Raw genomic sequence first — 22,403 nt, forward strand, 5'->3', positions numbered from 1 at the left:
TTTTAGTTTACATCCATTTTATTCAATTTATAGACTTTCAAACAAACTTGTACAAATTGCAAAACAGCTTTTGGTAACATCTTGTTGTTGTTTCTTCTTCTTCTTATTATTATTATTATAAGGAAATAAATCAAATGAATAAAAAAGTAGACAATGTTAATAGAGAACATAGAAATACAACAAAATTAATTAACAGAGTGCAACATAAAATTAAGAATAGGAGAGAAAAGAAAGAGTGATTTTCACAAAAAAAGTCAACTGCTTCTCATTTGCAGTAGAGGAAGCTGAAGATCTGACCAGGAAACTGCTGGTCAGCTCAAAAGTCAACTGAAAGAACACCAACATATCATGTACTGGCATTAAAATGAAGAAACCATGTTCCGCTGATTTGAAATTTACATCACATTTGTTAATTTGGAGCGTAATGCTTTATTTGGACACCAGGTGGCGACACAATCACACAACCAAACGTCCTGGATCATGGCATACACTTCCAACTCCACCGGTTTTTTTAATGTTCTGTGTCTGAACAATTCGGACAATGGCAAAGACGGACGGCTGGTGTTTTTCACTATAGATCAATAATAGAATTATGTGGGGGAAACGATCTCCATAAGTCATTTCAAATAAATAGACCAAGTAAAATATCCACCAGCCCAGTTTGAGAAGCAGCACGATTCTGTGTGGGTGTGTGGACTTGAGGCACAGGGAGACATAAGAGCGGAGGAATTGATGCCCAGAGAGCAATGTGTTTGGGTCGAGTGTGTCCACTGCCAGAAGCATAATGATTTAGCCTCCATTCTTCATTCAACACATTCTCTTCACATTCGATTGCTACTCCAAGTGAGGCAGACTTTTTTTTTAACACTTAAAATGTACAAAACAAGCTTGTGCAAAACAACCACATGCTGTAATGACTTTGGACAGTAAAACTGGGAGAACTGTGTAGTCTCATTGAACTGGATTGGAGGAATTCTCTCAAGGCAAAACAATCTTCGTTCATTTTGTTTTCGTTGCGCTGGAAATAATTCCTCGTACTCGGACACTTTGCCCCTCTGCCCTCTGCAGAGAGAAGACTTACGCGACACAGAACCTCAGAAAACCTCAAATGGCATTGGAAGTACCCACCAAAAAGATTATGTGTTAATGATATCAAATATACCATCCAACAGGCAAAAAACCAAACAAAAACAAAACCTATTGGTCACAGCAAATTTATGTACACATACACATTAAGAAAAGAGCTGTCAGTGGATTTGGGGAAAAAGGGAAGACAGTGAGTGGGCAAGGGAGAGGAGAAAGATTTGGGAAATTAGATAAGCCCCATATCTTTGCTATACAGGGGAGTTACAGGGGTTGCCATGACGGCAGACCAAGGACAGACAGAAGGAGAAGGGGGAGGATCAAGGCTGCACGTTCATCTCTTCTTGGGGGCCTGGGCGGTGCGGGGTGGGGTCACAGGCCGGCCAGAATTCACTCCACCATACTGATACTTGGCCTTCTTCTCTGAGGGCTTTAAGATCTTAAAAACACAAATGCAGGAGACAAAGAGAGAGAGAGAGGATGAATATGTGACTGTTTCTGACCTAACGTCTCCCTCATCGACACATCATAGACTTTCTATAATACCTGGAATGAGCACATGAGAGATTCATCCACGCTCATCATGCCGCCTGCATTGTCAAACTCCCCGCAGTAATTTGGCGCAGAGAAAAGTGTAACCAGTTGGCGTTTGGCAAAGAACTCATAACCATCCTCCACAACCTGTTAGAAGACACATGACATTATTCTTACGCCCCCAGGAATCAATACTGAAGATACAGAAGAACCCAATCTAGAGCCGTCAAGATTGAGTGTACAAAACAACCTACACCTGAATCAATATGAGACAGCCAACGCAGAGCCAAAATAGCTGCAGGGATTGTGTTAGCGCTTAAATCGACTAATAGAACAGTTTATAAAAGTTTAATTTTGGCGATTAATGTTTGCTAATTTTTCAAGTAAATTTACCACACATGCAAAATATAGACGGACAAAGACTTAATCCTAAGTAAAGTAATAATAAAAGGTACACAAGGACAGAGATTAGGGACTAAAGTGTAGCAGCAGGTCTATTAATAGGGTAAATGGCTTTGTATCAGCAAAGTCCTTGTAAAGCAAACACCCCAAGGTTATTTTAGGATCCTCCATAAATGAATGGAAAATAGCTATATCTGCACTTTCAATGGCCACAAATCTGCATCTAACTATCAAATACAAATACAAAACTGAGAAAAACAATGACTTTGATCAAAAATATGTTTTTCTTCTAGGCAACTGGCTGTCATACATGTTCCATCGTTGCTATTAGACAATTTCCATGCTTTGTTTCCCCCCCTAATAAGCTCTCAACTATCAGTCATAACTGCCTTAACTGGCTTCATAATTACCTGGTGGGCTCTGCAGATGAGGTCCAGGTCATGGCGGTTGAGGAACTTGCTGACCACATCTGCACCGAAGGTGAAGGAGACCCCGCGGTCATTCTCCCCCCAGCCTTGTACGTCCTTATCTGGGTCCGACCACAACAAGTCACACAGCAAGCCTGGACAGACACGCATGGAGAGAAGAAGCGATGGAATTGAACAAGGACCAGAAATGGACGACAGGAAGAAAGAGTGTAACAGCTCATTGTTCAGGAGACAGAGAAACTCAGGAAGTCAAAGTGTTTGTTTAGTTTAAGGGATAAGTATGCACACATGAACACACACTACCTGTGTCAGGTACATCTGTTGGCCTCATGATCCTGCGGATCTGCTCCATTGACTGCAAATCAGGCGATAGTCCTGAAACAGAAATGAACAAGGTTATAGCGAATACAGCACGTCACTTCAAATATACTGGTGCAAACCTCAAAGTAGGATAAAAAGTAGCTCTCTTGCCTCCATGGCAGCAGAAGATCTTCTCATCAATAATAGCAGCAATGGGGAGGCAGTTAAAGCAGTCAGTGAAGGTCTTCCACAACTTGATGTTGAACCTGCGCTTACCTGTTATCGCAAAGAAACGTGCATTAGTGTCGCATAACCATGAACATAGCTCAGGGATATTTGTGTGTGCGTTTTCAGGACGAGTTAACTGCAACTCACACTCATCATAGAAACCGTAGATGCGGTTGATTGAAGCACACTCGTGGTTGCCTCTGAGCAGGAAAAAGTTCTCTGGGTATTTGATCTTGTAGGCCAACAGGAGGCAGATGGTTTCCAACGACTGTTTCCCTCTGTCCACGTAGTCACCCAGGAAAAGGTAGTTTGCCTCTGGGGGGAAGCCACCATACTCAAAGAGCCTCAGCAGATCTGTGTACTGCCCATGGATATCACCTGAGGAGAGGCGGTAAGAGGACAGAGGAAGTGTGAGAATGGTTAGAATCTCAAAAATAAACAACGCTCATCCACATATTCACAGAAAAGAACTTTAATGTTAACAGCTCCTCCAAGGATTCAGGGTCAGCCTCTCCTTTCTCCGTCACCAGTCAGGTGGAAAGGAGCTGGAGGCACAGGATCTCTGCGGGGCACCTCACTTCAACACCTAGCAAAGACCTGCTTCCTTTTATATCCTCCTGCACCAACGAGCAAGCTGCTCCAAACTGGGCTAAGTGCTCAGACACAGAACACTGCAGAGAGCCTCTGATGTTATTGAGCTAAAAACAGAAAGAAAACTCAAGTGCCAACGGCCTTTTATGAAAATACTTTGTTACAAGATGGAAAACGAATGCAAAACAAAGTAGGTCTTGTAATGATGTGCAGCTGTCTGGCCATAAGATTAAAATAACCAACATAAATTACCACTATGAAAGAGGCTGGCACGTTTCTTTTTTCCCTCCTGGTGTCTGTCAGTGATCGAGGCACCAAATGGCAAACCACAGCTGGCACCAAACCTACATGGCTACACGGGGCCTGGACTTATTTATGCCTGTGTTGAAGGACAACATAAAAATGTACACTGTTCTCTGCAAATGAATGTTTACATGAATAGTTCTGAATGTTTGAAGCCCAGTTTTGACTCATTCGTGCTCACAATGGGCTTACTAGTTTGAGCGCGTTTCACGATCAATCATTTTCTCTGGACGAGCAGCTGCAGCGTGCAATTAGAAGTTTGATGCATTTGCAGTGTTCCACTTCCATATTCCAGGTCATCTATTTTGAGGTTTACCTTCATAAAGGAAAGTGAAACGATGGTGGAAGGTGGGAAGCCCAAAGTCATTGAGTGACAACAAGAATTGTTTTTTGTTTCAGAGCAAACCACTTTTGCACTTCGAAATTATTTCAACATTAGTGCACTATAAAAGCTAAACTAGTAATATGTTAATTGGGTCTTTGGATATACAATCCAACTGTAGCTGGGAAAGGACCTGTTAACTTCTGAAACCTCACAATGCAACATTAAAAAATAAAAAATAAAAACACAGACTGTTAACACTTTTTTTTGTCTTTCCAGTGAGATAATAAGCAACAGAGTAAAAACAGGACTGGGTAAACACAGAGGACATCACAATAAGTCTTCACTATGTCTGCACCTAAAGATAAACGACCAAGAAGCAACAAACAATCAGCTTTTGTTCAAGTATGCTGCCGTTTGCTCAGAAAAGAAAAGAAAAAGGAGAAAAAGCCACATTTTGGATAAAATGACATACACATGGCAACACAGACTGTAATCTGTGCAGCCACAGCTGAAGGTTAGTGAACTTTGTAAGAGCGGGACTAACTTCAGTTCATCGACAGGCTACTTCTGAGCTCTGCTGGTATTTTAAGTGCAGTGTAATAATTCTGTTGTTATTTCTACAGCTTCATATTAGACCTACGATCACTAGCATCATTGAATGGATCAGTGCAATCTAAGTTATGGCTGTGAGCTTCACCAGGACACTCTCTTTGGTGCCCCTTCTGCCTGCCTGCCTTCTCACAAGGAGCTGTAGGATGACAGTGAATTATTTACTCAGCACTGCCTCTGCAGTGCCAAAACAGTCCAAAAATAGCAGCACAGAGATCCAGGGTTTAAAAAGCGAAGCAAAAGGCAGAGGCACTGGACCTGAGGATAGCCTCGTAAATGAGCAAGATTTGTCTCCACAGACAACACAGTGTAAAGGGTCATAAGACACCCCCAAATAAAACAATAACAGTGTGCATAAGAGATGGTACATTAATGAAATAATGATTCAATTAATTATTAAAAAACAATAATAACAGCTACAATCTTGCATGCATTAACAGCTGAACCAGAAATACCCACATAAAAACAGTAGTATGAAGAACACATACAAACTAAACTATAATATAGTTATTGTAATATAGAATGTCTTAGCTATTCTCGATGGCATTAAAATGACTTTAGATTTATTTCAAGTATTATCTGAAACTTAAGAACAAAGAGCCTAAACCTTGGAGGACAACTACTTGTCTTTCTAGTGCTGAAGCCTCACATGAACCTGAGGTACATTCTTTAGGATGCATTTAGTCAAAGAAGACGGACTGGATCATGTTGTTTGTCACGTTGTTGTGACACAGGAAGGGAATACCTACGGGTAAGAGGAATGATTACATCAAACAAACCCTGCTTCACTGTCCATAAGGACACCTGGCATCATAAATATAGGCTTTAGAGTTGACATGTTGGCAAATTCTTTTGTAGTTTAAACAGTTTGTGCTACTTTTAAATACTCAGACAAAGGCATTCCCTTCAACTGGCACTGCTGAGTGCATGCACATGTAGAGTATATTTTACCACAAAATTCAAACCAGCAGAAATGAAGCAGCCATGCTTAAAAAAATCGATTACATTCAATTCTAAATGAGTGAGATTCTCTCATCGTTCTTCTGCATCTTATCTGTAGCTGAAGATTGTGATTATAGGTTGCTTCTTTTATTCTCACAACGAGGGTGTGATTATCTTTTTTTGTGTCAATGGACAACAATCTTTCACAACAAACACAATGGCAAAGATGTTGCTCTAAATATTAATTATTAAGAATATTATGCGAGTGCGTAAACTCAGAAACCCGATCCGTGCGACCTTAATGAATAATGAAAGGTATTTGTTTGTTAGGTCTTTATCGCGAGTGCAAGTGCTTCAAACGCAGCAGCAGAACAATGAAAATTTAAAGGGAGACATATAAAACCCACACACGGTGACAAACAACACCATTTCAAACTCATGCATATTTGAAAGTCGTGTGTCACACAGGTCTAATCTGAGCTCAGCCCTTTAAAACCAGTTTTTCTCATCACATCACTCTCACAAGTGTCTGTCTCTTCTGACGACAAACACAAACTATTATCAGGTACAATGTGAGGTCTACATAACAACAAGACGAGAAGAGCCACTGTGTGTGTGGAAGGACGAGCATGAGGGCGTGTGCCTGAGCATACACAGTACACAAGTTTGTGTGCAGCATTTTCAAGGACTGGCACATATAGCGTTTTGTCAATTCAATGTTGTTTGCAGTTGCAGCACCGCACTGGAGAGAGAGAGATACACCATGTGGGAGTGTGCTGCTGCAATCTGCAGGGGCTCGCGAGAGATAGTGAGTGTGCGAGTCATTTCAACCGTGGAGAAGGAGAACACATGCACGTGTGGCTCTTTCCTCTTTTTTGATTCATGCATGTACGAGAACATATGTGTATATGTTTGACACTCCCTTACTTTCATCCTTCTGTAACATACACACAGGGCAGTTGAGTCAGGAGAATAACAGTGGTATATTATGACCCAGGCTGAAGCAATGTTGTCCCATCTGGTTACATAAGTAAACTGCGTCAAAGAAATAGATTGCTGCTCTCGGCTGTGCACTGAAGAGTAGGAGTTTGCCGCTCGACCCTTCTCGGGGAAGTATGGAGGATTCTGTTTGAGCTGCACTTTAGAATGGAAGATATTGCTGCCATTTCGATATTTGTCAAGGGTTATAGGCAACTACTGAAGCTGTAGTCAGTGAAGAAAGAAAATAATTCGATAAAAATGTTACAAAATATACTATGAGAAGTCATTAACGTTAAAAGGATTCATTACTCACTCAGTATGGGTGCAGTATGTCAGATCAAATAGTGGGGGAAACACACAGTGACACTGCATTTGTTTTAAAAAATCTGGACTATATTTGGCAGGCAGCTAAGGCTTGTGTTAATTACTATTTTTTATTTCATTTCTCAAGATGTTATTTTCAGTTTCCCTGTGCTTGTAAACAACCCAGTTTAGAAGATCCAGAGAGAAAGAAAGAAAACGAGGACTGTAAACATGAAACACGATGTGGTGAGAAAATGAAGTAAATGAAGGGTAGAAATGCAGATCACTGACCACAGATCTTCAGGGGGGCCTCAAGCTCCAGCAGGATGGGCTGACTGAGGAAGATCTCCCTGGATTTGATGCAGAGGCCTCGCACTTCCGCCTCGGTCATCTGGACTATCTTCCCCGGGCGACATCCCCGTACTAGAGAGGATAGAACAAAGTAATGCAGCAGTTGTGGTAGAACAACAAAGTAGTATCTGACTCTGATCTGATGAGCTGTGGACATACTGTCTCTGGAGGTTATAGCAGCAAACATAAGTAACCCACTGCTTAGACTACAAGAGCAGCTTACATCTTCAGTTGTGGTGTGGGTTTATTGGCTGTGTTAGCTTAAGTCTGCTTTCTGTGGTTCTGCCATAGCTCTGGGAGTAGATGCATCTTATCCTTAGGAAAAGAGGGGTTTAAAAAATATGTGAGCAGAATACGTGATATTTGTGTTTGTGCATCGAAAGAGAAACCACTCAAAGGGCATTAAAGCTACACAGACAGTGTAGGGTTGGAATTTATTTGAATGAATTACGGATCATTATACATTTTTCTACTGTCTACTGTAACTACACAGCTTCAATCGCATGCACTAAGCATTCGATTGCAGCAGTCGGGCTCTTCGGTCACTGGCCAGGCCTCATCAGAGCTGAGTGAGTTAAGATTAGACGCTTAGGCTGCTCAACCTTTCACTGTGAGCACTTCTGCAGGCTGGCACTTTTAAGAGAGATCACACCCCTTAAGGACATTGAGGGGCTAAGGCTGAGATAAGATTTATAAATAAGCATCACAGCCTAAATCAACCAGGAACTATGTTACACTAACAATCATGGAAGATGATGTAAGGAGAAACCAAGCTGGATCCTGTGCGTGCTATTTTTAAAATGACTCAAATTAAAATTACTTTCACACTAGATACAACTCATTTATGAATACATTTTCCAACCTAAATAATTATGCAGGAATCATATGTGATGACAGTTAGTCGTGTGAGGTCACCTGCTCCATTTGTGTGAAAACAGAGACACCATCACAACAAGTTGAAAACAAAACCGGCCTCTTGTGAAACATGAAACGAGCAAGTCCCACTCATAGTGAAAAATATGAGCAGCAGAATCCACAAGTCACGGCAGTGTGAACTGAGTGCCAGAGAATCACAGTCAGCGTGTGAAAGATCAATGTGACTTCTAGATGAGAATAATTTGCATTTGACTGACGATCACACAGACCTGTGTAACACAACAGATTTTCTGTTCTGTACCTGTGAGAGGATTAAAAACAGCTGCATTATATCTTGTGTTTATTTTCCATTATGTTGCTGTGTGGTGAAAATTAAACTGCATGAAAAACAAAGCAGTTTCAGTGAGTCAGCTTTTTCCCAAAGATTATTAATAAACACCAAATCTTAGCTATTGAATCTTGGCACAAGTTTAAAGCTCAAACAGAGTCACAAATACTGGTAAAACGTTTGCCAAGAACAGCTGAATGTGGTCTGACTGAAAAGAAGAACACAGGGGGAACAGAACAGCCTTTCCAACAGCATCTTCAAAACCAGGTCTACACATGCGGGGGCCACCAACACAAAGAATCTGAGTTTCCAAGTGCAACAGCAACAATGTGATGGTGAATAAATACTAAAACTGTTCTGGTTGATACACCAGACACAGCGATTAACAAAATATAATTTACTTCAATGGTATTACAACAAATATTCAACATACAAATGCTTATAAAATGTATTAGATTAACACCCAATGTAAGGGTAATGCCACAGCTGCCCTAAATATGAATGAATATGGATATGATGTCTGTGTAGATCTGCATTCATCCAGTTCATATCTATCCAAAAGTCCATCCATTGTGTCCAAACACAGTTTGAGGCATAACACATTTATTTAATTCAAATGTTTTACTTTCGACTTGTTTTTATGTTCTGCCAATGATTTCTTTAACTTTCAATCAAGTAGAAGTCATACAGGACATTGTCTTCTGGCCACAAACCTCACAACTACTTAATAATGTATATATATTTTTAAGAATCATTAAAGATACTTATTCTACATATAATACAACTATCCTAAATGAATTAACACAGTTGTAATGGGTGCACTGAATCACAATATCCGACAGCCTGCAAACCCAGACAAAAACAGCCTCATAGAGAAATCACACTACACAACAAACCGTTCCATATATACCAATGTAAATATACCTGTTCCACCCAAAAAGTGACATTAACTGGGCCACCATTTTAAACAGAAGAGTGCATCATCGCGACAAGTCCTAGCTCCACAAATATGGCGCAAAACAATCACCCTGTCAAGAGAAGGGACTCTGATGTATAGGTTTGGTGTGAAGAAAACAAAATGACTTAACTTAGGTGGTCGATGCAACTTAACGCCATGACAGGCGGACACAACAACAGTCACAGTCCCTCTTGACCAACACACACCATCCGCACAGAATGTGGAGAAAAAATAGCCAGGAATACGCCTCGGAAAATTGAATAAAATGCCAAAGTAAAGACAAGGATGCGATGAATGTAGTTGTCACAATAACACAGCACTTACTGTGCAAAATGGAAAAAATGAAGGCGTTCACCGCTGTGTTTACAAACACGGCAGCTAACGCCGATGCTAGCACGGCTAGCCGCGAACACAGCACTGCGATTGACAGACATTAGCAACACTAGCTAACACCGCCCACCACCCCGCGCTTTCTCAGCAAACCGCGATAGTTACATAATTTATCCGACGACGAGCTTAACGAGCCCGGGTCGCACACGCTCACAGTAACGCTTCAGTCTGTATTCGTGTTATTCACCTTCCAGGAGCCGAGAGATGAGACTGTCCACGTTCAATTCACCCTCCGCCATCTTCAAACTACTTCTGTAGCGTTTGGGCTGGGGTCAGTTCACGCCGCGAACACGGGGAGGCGCTGTTGTGACTGTAACTCACTTTCAACACATTTATCTGAATTACAAGTTTATTTCTAGATTTGGTCTAATAAATACATATATATGTACAGTTTATATTATATAATATAGAAAGAGTGTAAAGAGTAGTCATGTAATGTGATTTTATTGAGACATGTACTGTGCACAAATAACATCAACCTTGTATAAAACAAGTGAAAAGTGTATTTTCCAAGGTGTTTACCAAACTTGGTCTATTTTCTAAATCAAAATTAATAACAGAGGACGTACAGTAAATGCAGTACAAAAACACAATACAATATTTTCCATCTGACAGTGGTATCCCACTGAGATGATAATTTTATAAGGTACATGTGTGCATTCTGTTGTAGCTGCTCTAAAATATTCATGCACATTTTCATACGTTTATCTGTATTATATATATATATTTATTTTTATTTATTGTAATTCTTTGTTCCTGTACATATTTAGGTTCTTGGCTGGAGCAACTGTAATGAAGCCAGATCATATTATACATTATGTTTATTAATAAGGTAGCAATTATAATGGGGTTAGCCTTGAATTACATTATCCAGAGAAATGTAGACGTTCCCCCTCATTAGTTGTCCAATACATTGTCATTAAATATTGAAAAATACATGTTATTCACGCCTCTATGACTGTGTCAAATAATCATTGACCCCTAAAAGTCAACTCAGTTAAGGAGGATAATTTTAATGCTGTCGCAGTTGGATTTAACATTAGTTTACATTCTTGAGGATAAAATGTATAAAACCACATATCAGTGTGCGAACGATATATACACGAGTAACGCGATACTGTATGAACAGAAGCTGCTGCCGGCTTTCATCTCTGAAAGACGGTCATAAATCAACCATGTTCAAGTTTTATCAGTACCAGCATTTTGCTGATAAAGCTAATAAATGCAGAGTGATGTGCGCTGAGTAACTCGTGCATGGGTGCTCTCTTCTGCGTCGTGTCATTTATGATATGGGTGTCATGCTACATTAACCCAGACATGAACTTACACCATTAACCCAGTCTCACCAAAGGATATTACATTAAGTCTGTATGAACTGTTGTAAATTATGAACTTTAAACAAATATACAAATGTAGATCAGGACATTAATTTCAAGCACCCCTAAATATGACGTTTTCAAATTGTTTTAAAATAATTTTCTCTTTTAATTAAATTAAATTTACACAACACAGCAGAAATAAGTTAACGTCCAGCCGACAAGGTCAGTCTTTCCTTTTGTGTTGTGGCTTGTTTTTGCATCATTACCTCAGTTGTTAGACCAGCTACAACACTCCAAATCTCCCTTACACGTTCACGCAACAGCGATTTGTAAAGAGAACCAACATAAAACACTTCAACACACAATCTTCCAACCCTTTGATTTCAGTAATGCGTCGGAGAGGCCCTCAGTATTTTCTGTGGTGACACTTTCTCTCTGTGTATTATTATAATAAAAGACATCTTATCACAATAAATAATGTGCTTTCCTTCTCAGTGTAAGTGGCACTTTAAAACCCAGTGGTCCTCATGTCCACCGTCGCCGTCGTCCTCTTGCTTCTCTTGGCTCTGCAGGAGAGGAAGAGCCAGGTGACGGCGCAGCCAGCCAGGAAACCAGCGATTGGCAGAATGGCAGTGAGCCAGACTGGCACGCTGTAAGGGGTGAGCGGCTGAGAAGTGCTCTGGCTGTTCACCCTCGTGAAGATGTACGGATGCTCCTGGAAGTCACACAGTGAAGAAAAGCCCATCAACTCACAGACAAATCCACTTCCATGGACTGACAGATACATCACAAATGTGCTTTCTTACCTCAGTTGGGCATTTGAGGATATTTCTGGCATTTGTAAAATTGTTGTATGTCTGTTTTCTGCCCACTGGTTCCAACTAGAGATCAAATAGAAATGTGTATTTCAAATAATGAACACAGAAGCCCTTCCTTTGTCCTTTCACTGTCTGCCAGACTCACCATGTTATTCCACAGAGCTACGGCCATGTCAGCGTGTCCCCGCTCACTGAAATGGAAACAGTCCTCAGAGAAGTAGGTGGTATCAGGTCTGCCGTCCTGGAAAAGAAGTAACACAGCACCCAGTACTTCTCTTGTCCCAAACGATTCTATACACTTGTTAGAAAATGAACAACTTACGAGATCCAAAGGAACAACTGTGTTTTTTAAAAAGGGCTGCACAACCACAGCAAAGTCCTCCCTGCCGTCGTAGCGGCCTCCGTACACCAGTGCTTCTGTCTCAGTCTGAAAGGAAAGAGCAAATTTGTGACTTGTTATAATTTTCTAACACAATGATCCAGCTCTGGGCTGTTCTTCGTCAATTAACCTGTAGGTCACGATTGATCCGTTTGACTTCAGCCAGCTCTGGGGAATCTTCTTCCGGTTCCAAGAAGCACGCGCAGACATACCTGAAGGTAAAGATTAGCAGCTGATTTTGGGGAAATTAAAGGCATTTAATACATGTAGAATGATCCCTATTTGCTGTTTAATCCACTATTATTATTATGCCTTGGACTGAGTGGTCCTGGCACATGTAGAATATGAAAATATGAGTGAATCAAAGAGCATACTTTTGCAACACACTGCACCCAAGACTGTCCTTTTTGATTCTGCGCAGGCCTGAAACTTCTAAGATCTCCAAGACATTGACTATTGTCCTGGGAACCTGGGACCCAAAAAGAGAGAAAGAGAAAATATAATTTATTTATTCAGATGTATTGCATTTATTGAACTGTAAATGTAAATGTAAAATTTTGGACGTCATTCCTTCACCTCATTGTACAACATGTCCAAGCTTGTCCTCAAGTGATGGCTGTAGTTCTGCGGTGACAAAGAGGCCTGCAGTTTTGAGACAAATGTGGCTATTATTTCATCATGAACAAAAAGCATGCATCATCTAAAAGACGTGACACTGTGCATGTACATGTATGAGCGTAAACGCTGCAGCTAACCACCCTGTGCTGTCGCTATTGCCGTTTCAGGGCTCGTCTAAATGGATGCTCTGTTTGATATTCTGCTGCAAAGCACAAGCATTAGAGGAGAGGCCATCCCATCAGTGGAGACGTGCAGAGCGAGGGGAGTAATGGAGAGAGAGAGAGAGAAAAAAAAAGGGAACGGAAGCAAAATAAGAAAGGAGAGTACGAGAGCGAGAGAGAGGGATGAAGAGAGTCTGGGGTTGACTTGTGTTGTTTATGCCTCTCAGAGAACAAGGCCTGTCACTGTGCCGCCATGTGTTCGTGTGATTCAGACAGAGGCCGATGGCAGCAGAGGGGGGGGGGGGGGGGTTTATGTGACGGAGGGGTCGAGTGGCAGAATGTCGCTCATTGAAAGGAAACCGTGTCTGCTCTCGTCTCACTCTGACACAATCAAACAATCAGAGGGCGGCGGCTCACAAAGCCTGATTATTCTGCTCCAGTGAGATCATGAGGCAGATTCTACACAGGGTGTCACACAACACTGTTGGCTTTTCCACTGCTGTGCGTCAGTCGGACATTTACTAATTGGGAGTGCTTTGAAAACTCATGCTGTTGACGTTACGTTAAAGCAGCTCACCCGGTCATGGCAGTACTGACACAGGTCGTTGCCTCCGATGAAGAGGGTCACCAGCTTCCAGTCGTTCTGAAAATCCACCGACTTTTTCCCCCGTGAAGAGGGTGGAGAAAGGATCACAACATTAAAAATCTCCTCTTCATTTGACACACGTGACTTTAACCTGAAATGACAGCAGAGCTCTCACCGAGTCGTTTTTAATGGCGTCAATCAGGCGTCGCACCTGCACTGGGATTCCTCTGAGTGAATTGAAAGATAATTGTAAAAAGCACAGCATATTTGAGAAGGTGACAGTTTGAACACCTGATGTTTGGTTTGAAAGGTTTGAACTCACGCTACTTTAGCCCCTGACACAGCCACATTAAAGCCATTGGGGCCTTTTCCCTGACCCGTTGACACTCCTTTGATTTGAGGATTGAACTTCTTCAGGATGTCTGATGTGCAACAACAGACAGAGAGAGTAAACATGAACTGTGTCACAGCCCGACTCTGTCATCCAGTGGTGTTAGTGTGCATTACACATCACTTACTGGGTAAAGTTGTGACAGTCTCAAGAGTTTTGTCCCCTCCAATGCTTGTTAATGAAGATGAAACAAGAATGAATCAAATGTTCACACATGATTGTGTCGTTTATAAACTCTGTGTACCTCCATGACACTCCTCTGTACTCGGTTTTGAGCTCCAGCAGACTCTTTGCCTTTGCACCAAAACCAGTCTGCAAAAAAAGATGCATGGGTGTAAAGGCTGGACTCAGCGTGTTTAGGCTGTTTTGCTAAACCGTATATACAGAGACGATAAGAATGTGCAATATAGTGTCTTTCAGCACAACCTCCAGGCACTCTTTTTTTTTAAAATTGGATTGAATTTGTGAAATTTGGAAATAAAACACAGTTAATAAAAGAAAAACTCTATTTTGTGACATCTGCATTATTTCTACATATTTATTTCTAAGAAAAAAAAGAGTCATAAATTGAATCATAACTTTGACTCAACAACACATAAGAAGATGAAAAATGCCTTTTTTAAAACCTGAAGATTGTGTATTTAGTATTCCCACTGTAATTTTATTTTAATTTATTTATACAAACCCAATTTTCTACTCTATGATATAGAAACCCAAATAGGAAAAGTGTATGTTACATATTAATAGTCACATAGTCGTACACAGCAAAACTGAACTAAAAGCTCTGGGCGAATAAAGCTAAGTCTGTGCTTAATCATTTAGTTAAGATCTTTTTTTTTATCAAACATTTACAGAATTATACCAACAAATAAACCTTACTTACTGTTATAGAATCTCCCAGAGCAGCAACCACTTTGATGTCTGCAGGTCGTAACCTGTGAGCTAACAAGAGATCAACATGAGCTCATAGTTGATGTAAAAACCTGAATAACATCATGTTAAACTTTACCTGACGTGGGCACAGAGTCAGACACCGCTGTGTTCACACAAGAGAACTCACTCCCCCAGTTCTAAAGAACAACACAGATTTAGTAATTATGCGTTTTCTACACTGTAATCTGTTACACGTGATAATTTATTTATTAGCCCTAAAACAATGATGACTTACTGTTACTGGAGCAGAAGTGGGTGGAGGGCCAGGAAAGGTGTAGTTGCTGTTGACAGCAGTGCGGAAGAACGGGAGAGACTGGTACAAAATAAAGAAATGTGAATACAAGAACAACGTGGTGATGTAGATTTAGAATGTTTCTGAATGTTACCTCAGAGGGACATTTCAAAGCAATGCTGGCTGTAAAGTCTTGAGTAAAAGTCTTGTTTCCCACTGGCTCCAACTATGAGATTATAAAAGTCAGTGCTATATTTTAGATAAAAAATACAAATGTAGGAGGAAATAATAATAATACTAAAGGAAATCATCACACCATGTTGTTCCAAAGAGCACGAGCCATGAGTGTGTGAGCTTTCTGGCTGAGATGAAAACAGTCGGGTGAGAAGTAGGAGCGATCAGGTCGGCCGTCCTTTATAAAGAAGACGAAGCACATTTTATTTTACATGCTATAATAAACAAAAACAACAGTTTTATATTTTATATGTGACAGCGCTTACTTCTGATACGGGAAGGAAAACCTCTCTGAAGAATGGCTGCAGCACCACAGTGAAATTGTCATGAGTGTCGTATTGTCCAGAATCAACCAGCTCCCTCATAGCATGCTGGAGGAGAAAGATCCACACATATTAGTGTATAAACAGAGACGTTGACAATTATTTCACTGTGTCACACAGATGATGTGACCTTTAGAGTGATTTTTAGAGTCTTTCGATCTGTGTTTTGCATCTTTTTGTGCAACTCTGCAAAAGCTACAGACATTTCTTAGGAACATAAGAAAATAGATGAAAATAAAACATCTGTTGGCGTACCTGATAAGCTCGGTTGAAGTCATTGAGTCTCTGGAGTTCAGAGGACCCCTCTTTAGCCTTCAGTACACACGGGCAAACTAACCTATAACACAGATATCACAGCTGGGTAAACACATTAGTCATTAAGTATGTTTGTATGTGTGCATAATTACGTCAAAATACATATAATTAGGTTTTTGTAGCCTCAGAAGAAGCTTTTTATTTATATTTGCTTTATAGAAGCAGCCATCTTGGACCAGCACGTTTCTACAGCTGCTCAAACACACATGCACCTTTTAGTGATGACTTGATCTTCTTCATTTTTGTTGTGAACTCACATACCTCACAAACCAGGAGGGACAGCCCAGAGAGCTGTCTTTGTGCAGATCTCGCAGCGGCACGAGGTTTAACAGCTCCACCAGATTGACAATGGCACGAGGCACCTGAGTGATACAAGAAACACAAGGATCAGAGGCTTTCTGTGTTTCTGTGTGACAGGATAATCAGTCCGGAACATACTTCACTGTGGAGGATGTCCAGAGCCTGGCGGATATGATTGACCACATTCCTGGGCGAGAAAATAATCTGTGAAGAAAAATTATCGGTTAGAACTTCACGACAGTTCAAACAAATCTGTCATTTACAGTGGAAATATGACAGGAAAATTGGTCTGAATCTAAAATTCAGGACATTATTTTTATTCTCTATGATAATTTAAAGCTGCAGTAAGTAACTTTTTGTTTTTTTGAAACAATGCTGCATCCTTCATATGAAATCAAGCTCTGTCAAGCAAAACTATCAGACCTGACTGAGGGAGTATTTGTTTGTACACCCCAGGAAAGCAGGGGCGGGCGGAGACATGAAGAATTCATCCTGTCAAACTTTTTGAGCAGTAGAATTAACGTCTTTTGAACTTTGTGTGGGTGCATCTCTTTGTCTCCAGCTGTCTCGCTTTACTAGCCCAATGTGGTTTTTGCCTCAGTCTGTCCTGACTCACTTCCTGTGTGCAGCAATTACACCAACCATGTGGCCCTACTGGACAGGTGTTACTCCCTACAGCTTTAAGACAATTCAACAACTGCACATAAAAGTAATAATGACAATGTAACAATGTCAAATATTAAGGTTTTGCCTAATCTTGATGCTTACGGAGTCCGTGCAGAAATCACAAATGTCATTGCCTCCAATAAACATGGTGATCACTTTCCAGTCGTTGTGAAAATCGACTCGCTATAAAGAAGATAAGAGAAGTGTGTTCATTCAGAGACAATATGAACATAAAAAGTGTGACAAAGGTTACTCTGTAACAGTCAGTATCAGTGAGTGCTTCAAGTTCACCGCCGTATTTACCAAGTCTTTTTTCATCTTGTCCACGAGGACGCGCACCTGTCGCACCATGTCACTGAAGATACAACAAGAGTTTAGATCATTTAGTTTGGGTTATATATGGTTTGAGTTGTTGTGATTCAAAAGAAAACGACTGACCCACTCTTAGCTCCGGCCTCAGCCTGATTGAGAAAGGCCCTGGGATTATTCTGGTTCCCTGTTCCCCGAGAGAAGCCAGTCAGGGAGGGGTTAAACTCCCTCAGTATGTCTGCAAACATCAATCACAGGGAAATAATGAAGAATATGTTTTTATTTCCATTCATCATCTACCATCAGGAGGCGCTAAAGAGACTATAAAAACGGCTGAAATTAAATTAAAGCTCTGTAAAACACCTTTTGATGATAGTTTAATGTTGTTTTTTAAAATTGCTTTTAGTGTAATTAAATTCAAAACCTACTTGGCAGCGTGGTCACACTGGTGATGTTTTTATCACCGCCAATGCTGTGAAAGACGCAGAAGAATAGCAAAGATTCATTCTTTATAAGCAGAAATTTTCACCAACCAAACAACCGAAATGAGAAGGTTTGATCGTCTCACCTCCACGAAAGTCCTCTGTATTCATTAATCACTAACAGGAGGTTGTCTGCCTTTGCACCAACACCATTGGCTGCCTGCAGAATGAGACCATGAACAAGAATATATATGTATGTATATATGTTTGTATTTGGACCTTTCAGATATATTTGACTAAGAGGAGAAGGGGAACGCTCACAGTCAGGGAGTCGCCGAGTGCTGCCACCACCTTGATATCTCCAGGTCTGAGTTCATGAACTGCACAGAAACAGGAATATAAAAGATTTCAGTTAATTTCCCTCCCTCAAAAAGAAAAGAAGAACAACAGCTCAAAAATATTCTTCACCTGAAGCAGGTGTGGTAGGAGAAGGACTGCGGTCTGTGCAGGGCATCTCAGTCCCCATAACCTAAAAACACACAGTGTTCTTTAGTATTTCTTAATTATAATTTTGTGCTGTTACATAATAAACTGTCTGTAGCGGAGGAGAAACACTTACAGCAGAATGTGTGGAAGGTTTGTTGTTTTCTCCATCATTAGGGGAATTAATCTGAGTCCGCAGGAAAGGTTTATCCTGAAATAAGAATATCGCTTAGTTAGCTATAGTTCACCTTTGGGATTATAAGTAAAGAAAGTAAATCATCTTCCAGTAATACATATGCACATATGTAAACAAAGACCTCATCATACAAACTCATTATCTGCTTTAGTATGACTAAATTATGCATGTCCAAGGGCATTAAAAACATGTACATAAAGTCTTAATTTATTTATCCACACCGTGTGATTAAAACACCATATAACTGAAAAGACTTGTGTGCCTCACCTCAGTAGGGCAAGGTATAGTAACGACACCTGTGTCCATGACCTCAGTCTGAGCTGTCATTGGCTGCAGCTGAAGAGGAAGAAAAATGATGATTGGTTAAGATTTCAGTGACAGGTGAGGCCACTCTGAGCAGCCAATAATAACCATGCAGTGTCCAACGCAGAGGGCACCGATTGCACAACTCTGGAGTTCATAATTACAGAGAGATGGAGAAAGTCATCACGTAGATAATAATCCCACCAAGTTAATCTTTACATCTGTGTTATCTAATCTCTGCTGTTAGCTGTGGTTCCATCTTACTTATTGTTTCAATATGAGAGCAGATAAATCTACACTTCAGTTTATAATAACTCACCATGTTTGTCCACAGCTGAACAGCAAGTTTGTTCGTGTCGTCCTACAAAGAAACACGGTACATTTGAGTGGGTTTTAAATGCATTGTTACTCTGTCCACTATATTTGTTAAAAGCTTTTCTTTTCTTACAGAGTCTGAGTTGGGTTCAAGGACGACTGGAGCTGAGTGTAGCACAGCAGAGAAGTCTCCACGTTCGCTTTGCCACGGTTGATTTTCCACGACGTGACTTAAAGAGTCCTAGAGAAAACAGAGATGAACATCAATATATCAAATCTGTACTATATGTACAACATAAGACAGAATATTTACCTGCAGTGTTTTTAGAAGAGTGGCTCGATGTAGGCGTTGATTAATGCCTTCATCTCTCATACATTCACACCTGCGGTGAAATAAAAGGGAAGCTGCAATGTTTCTCTCACAATACTCAGGACATTTTTCCAATACAATAAATTAGTAAGTAAGAAAAGTCTTACTTATCGTGCTGAGGATACGAGCTCCATACTGCGACATGAACCAAAGCGCGGTGCATCTGTCAACATACACACCAAACATATTCAGAGATTCATTCTCCCCCTTTTTTTCATTCAAGTCAACACACCAGGTCAGAACATACCGTTGTTTGTAACGTCTGCAGAGCTGCGTCCACATCCTGAACAACAGCTGTGACATCGGCAGCAGCCTGAAGTAGAAAAAGACACAGTCACTAACTCCATTTGTTCATTCATAACTACGTTTAACATTATTTTGTATGAAACACAAGGTCTTACATGCGGTGAACAGGCACACGTGGAATCTGCAGAGACAAACAACAGCACAAACTTCCAGCCTGAGACCTGCAACAGTAAGAACATGCTGAAGTGAGAATACTCTGTGCATGGTGGGACGATAAATGAAAAAGTTAAATAAATACTAGAAAGAGGACCGTAACTGTAGCACCAGGTACCAAATCATAGTTTTCTGGTGATTTCCTTACATCTTGACAAGTCAAAGTTAAATAGATTTTATTTGGGGAACTATTTCTCAGGCCAAAGATGTACGGTAACTTGTTATTTATCTCAAATGGAGGAACTTAGATGTCCGAAGTGTGGGGTCGCAAAGATAAGGCAGAAAAGAAAGCAGTTTACATTGAATCGTTCATTTGATTCTGTTCAAGTCTGATTTTCTTCCCCCTAATGTATTTATTACTGTTATAAGAGGGTTAATGTGCACCTGATGTGACAGAGTCAGTTCTTCAGCTTCCTCCAACAAACTCCTGCAAAACAAATACACAACACAACCTCATGCTCTCATACACACACACACACACTTCACCTCAGCAGCTCCATTAATCAGTGTGTGTGTGTGTGTGATACCTGGGCTGTAGTAAGGTCTGATCCACACCATGAGTGATGATTTCAGGAGTAAACATGGACAGCAACTCTATTAAAATCACATGGACACGACGTTAAATAACCATATACATCACTACTATCTTTATTCCCTGATATGACACAGTCAGATTATGGGATTATGAACATTCTGAGGTGTTGTTGCTGCTTAATATCATTTAAAATATGGGTCAGGAACCTGTGTTTATGGCCAACGTTCTTATCCTGAGAGACAAAAATATGATTCTTCTTCTTCTGTCGCTCACTGACAGTCACTCACAATGACCTGTGACCTGTGACCTCTGACCTGTGCTCTTGACTTTTATCTTAAATCCACAGACAGTTAATCAGTGACAGGATTATTGTGGTCAGCGAAGACAAAAATCCATAAACAGAGCAGAAAAAATGACTCAAGGAGTCGAGGCTTTTATTATTATTATCCATTCAACTACCAATGCTGTAATCCCAGTATTTTCTATGACGAAGATGTATTTTGTTTTAGGTGACATTCTATAGACTTACCAGCTAATCTACGGACCACTCTGGACGCTTCCTCCCTGATGATGAAAACACACGTTAGTGTCAGAAAACACTGACTGCAAATCACTTCCAATGATTTAAATATATATATTAGATCAGATTACATACTGTATTGTCATTGTAAGAATATAGTATGAAACTGTCAGAATGCAGGCTCATTAATAATAATAAATAATACACAAAATTTCACCATGATTCCTCTCAGCTCTTACCTGTGATTGAGCGGTAATCCCACGGTGTAAAGAGCTGAGATCTCAGCAGGTGTGAGAGCATCGACTGAACGTGAGAGACAAATCAATTTCAGAAGGCAGCACTTATTTGATAAAACTGATCCTTCATAGGAACAAGTACCTGAGGTTGATGGAGACACAGGTGCAGGCGTTGCCGAGCACAGTACTGACATGTAATCGTCCGTCTGTGACACAAATATTGTTGTTTAATTTCTGTATGGATGAGTGAAAATGAAACAGTGAACTCACAGTAAACTCTACCTTCTCTGATGTTTCTGTTGAGTCTTCATTTTCTCTTGCAGTGCTGACAGTTTCTGGAAAAACGAGTCAAAAACACTTCCATTTCTCACTACAGTGCCATAAGAAAGATTCATGTTTCTTTACTTTACCTTTAAGGTTATAAAAGATTCACAAGTTACCGATGTTTACTTATTGCCTGCAGCCTAAGCCTGAGCAGTGAAGTGTGGTGTAATAAACCCTCAGCGTGGTTAAAGTGCTTTATGTTCATGTAGTAAAACACGTTTTTTTTTCCTTCTTTTTTGTTTTTTAAATGTGTGTCTTACAACAGTAACACTTTAGTTCAGCTCTAAGATAGAGAAACAATTCAGTTAATAATGTATTAAAACAAGTTTATCTCCTGCTATAGGCGAGGTGGGTTTATAAACATAATAGATGGCGACGTAATAAAGCACATTTAAGATGTAATTACGTGTTTACTAAAGTATATTTTGTCCTGATTGTAAAAGCTAAAACGTAGAGCCTTTCCTTGAAATATTTGTATCACACACCAATGATGACGTGGTTTACAGTGAGCAAGAAAACAAATCAATAATTGAAATCAATAAAATAAACAGTTCAATAATTCAAAGTCAATAATTGTGAATGAATTGTGTGAATATAGAAACATTTATTTTGTCCTTATTGCTGTTATTCATATTATTATAATTATTGCTTGTACTTTACCTGTAAACTGAGCGCAGGATCCAATCAGAGCTGCCAGAATGAGGAGCACAGACCTGGGAGTCAT

The 22,403-nt window shown here is 40.3% G+C and overlaps 2 protein-coding genes across 2 annotated transcripts; both read right to left on the reverse strand.

The window, feature by feature from the left end:
- Positions 1 to 37: 37 nt before the first annotated feature.
- On the reverse strand, positions 38 to 10,198 carry LOC310939324 (serine/threonine-protein phosphatase PP1-beta catalytic subunit). Its single transcript, XM_083904039.1, has 8 exons — positions 10,120 to 10,198; positions 7,321 to 7,452; positions 3,123 to 3,353; positions 2,919 to 3,023; positions 2,751 to 2,822; positions 2,430 to 2,581; positions 1,630 to 1,764; positions 38 to 1,522 (listed from the first exon to the last, which is right to left on the reverse strand). The coding sequence occupies exons 1-8, from the start codon at positions 10,169 to 10,171 to the stop codon at positions 1,418 to 1,420; spliced, it is 984 nt and encodes a 327-aa protein (XP_083760165.1). The 5' UTR covers positions 10,172 to 10,198; the 3' UTR covers positions 38 to 1,417.
- A 1,561-nt stretch (positions 10,199 to 11,759) lies between these two features.
- plb1 (phospholipase B1) lies at positions 11,760 to 22,403 on the reverse strand (the record flags this gene model as incomplete). Its single annotated transcript, XM_083906468.1, has 40 exons — positions 11,760 to 11,966; positions 12,058 to 12,132; positions 12,215 to 12,310; positions 12,392 to 12,496; positions 12,579 to 12,660; positions 12,823 to 12,917; positions 13,025 to 13,090; positions 13,805 to 13,885; positions 13,989 to 14,040; positions 14,136 to 14,235; positions 14,332 to 14,375; positions 14,449 to 14,516; positions 15,088 to 15,146; positions 15,214 to 15,274; positions 15,373 to 15,450; positions 15,524 to 15,595; positions 15,686 to 15,781; positions 15,870 to 15,974; positions 16,182 to 16,263; positions 16,503 to 16,603; positions 16,680 to 16,745; positions 17,310 to 17,390; positions 17,511 to 17,562; positions 17,646 to 17,754; positions 17,945 to 17,988; positions 18,085 to 18,158; positions 18,260 to 18,318; positions 18,407 to 18,467; positions 18,885 to 18,953; positions 19,240 to 19,281; positions 19,369 to 19,476; positions 19,549 to 19,618; positions 19,713 to 19,768; positions 19,853 to 19,918; positions 20,007 to 20,072; positions 20,449 to 20,491; positions 20,592 to 20,658; positions 21,129 to 21,163; positions 21,359 to 21,422; positions 22,340 to 22,403. The coding sequence occupies 40 exons, from the start codon at positions 22,401 to 22,403 to the stop codon at positions 11,760 to 11,762; spliced, it is 3,021 nt and encodes a 1,006-aa protein (XP_083762594.1).

The sequence above is a fragment of the Microchirus variegatus genome (assembly GCF_963457635.1).
Source record: "Microchirus variegatus genome assembly, chromosome: 2".
NCBI classification, from domain to species: Eukaryota; Metazoa; Chordata; class Actinopteri; order Pleuronectiformes; family Soleidae; genus Microchirus; species Microchirus variegatus.

Excerpts from the sequence above, each read along its gene's own strand:
- LOC310939324 (XM_083904039.1), bottom strand. The coding sequence starts at position 10,171 with ATGGCGGAGGGTGAATTGAACGTGGACAGTCTCATCTCTCGGCTCCTG. Across the intron at positions 2,582-2,750 it reads AACAGATGTACCTGACACAG|GCTTGCTGTGTGACTTGTTG; the intron begins GTAGTGTGTGTT and ends GTGTCTGTCCAG. Across the intron at positions 1,523-1,629 it reads CTCTCATGTGCTCATTCCAG|ATCTTAAAGCCCTCAGAGAA; the intron begins GTATTATAGAAA and ends TGTGTTTTTAAG.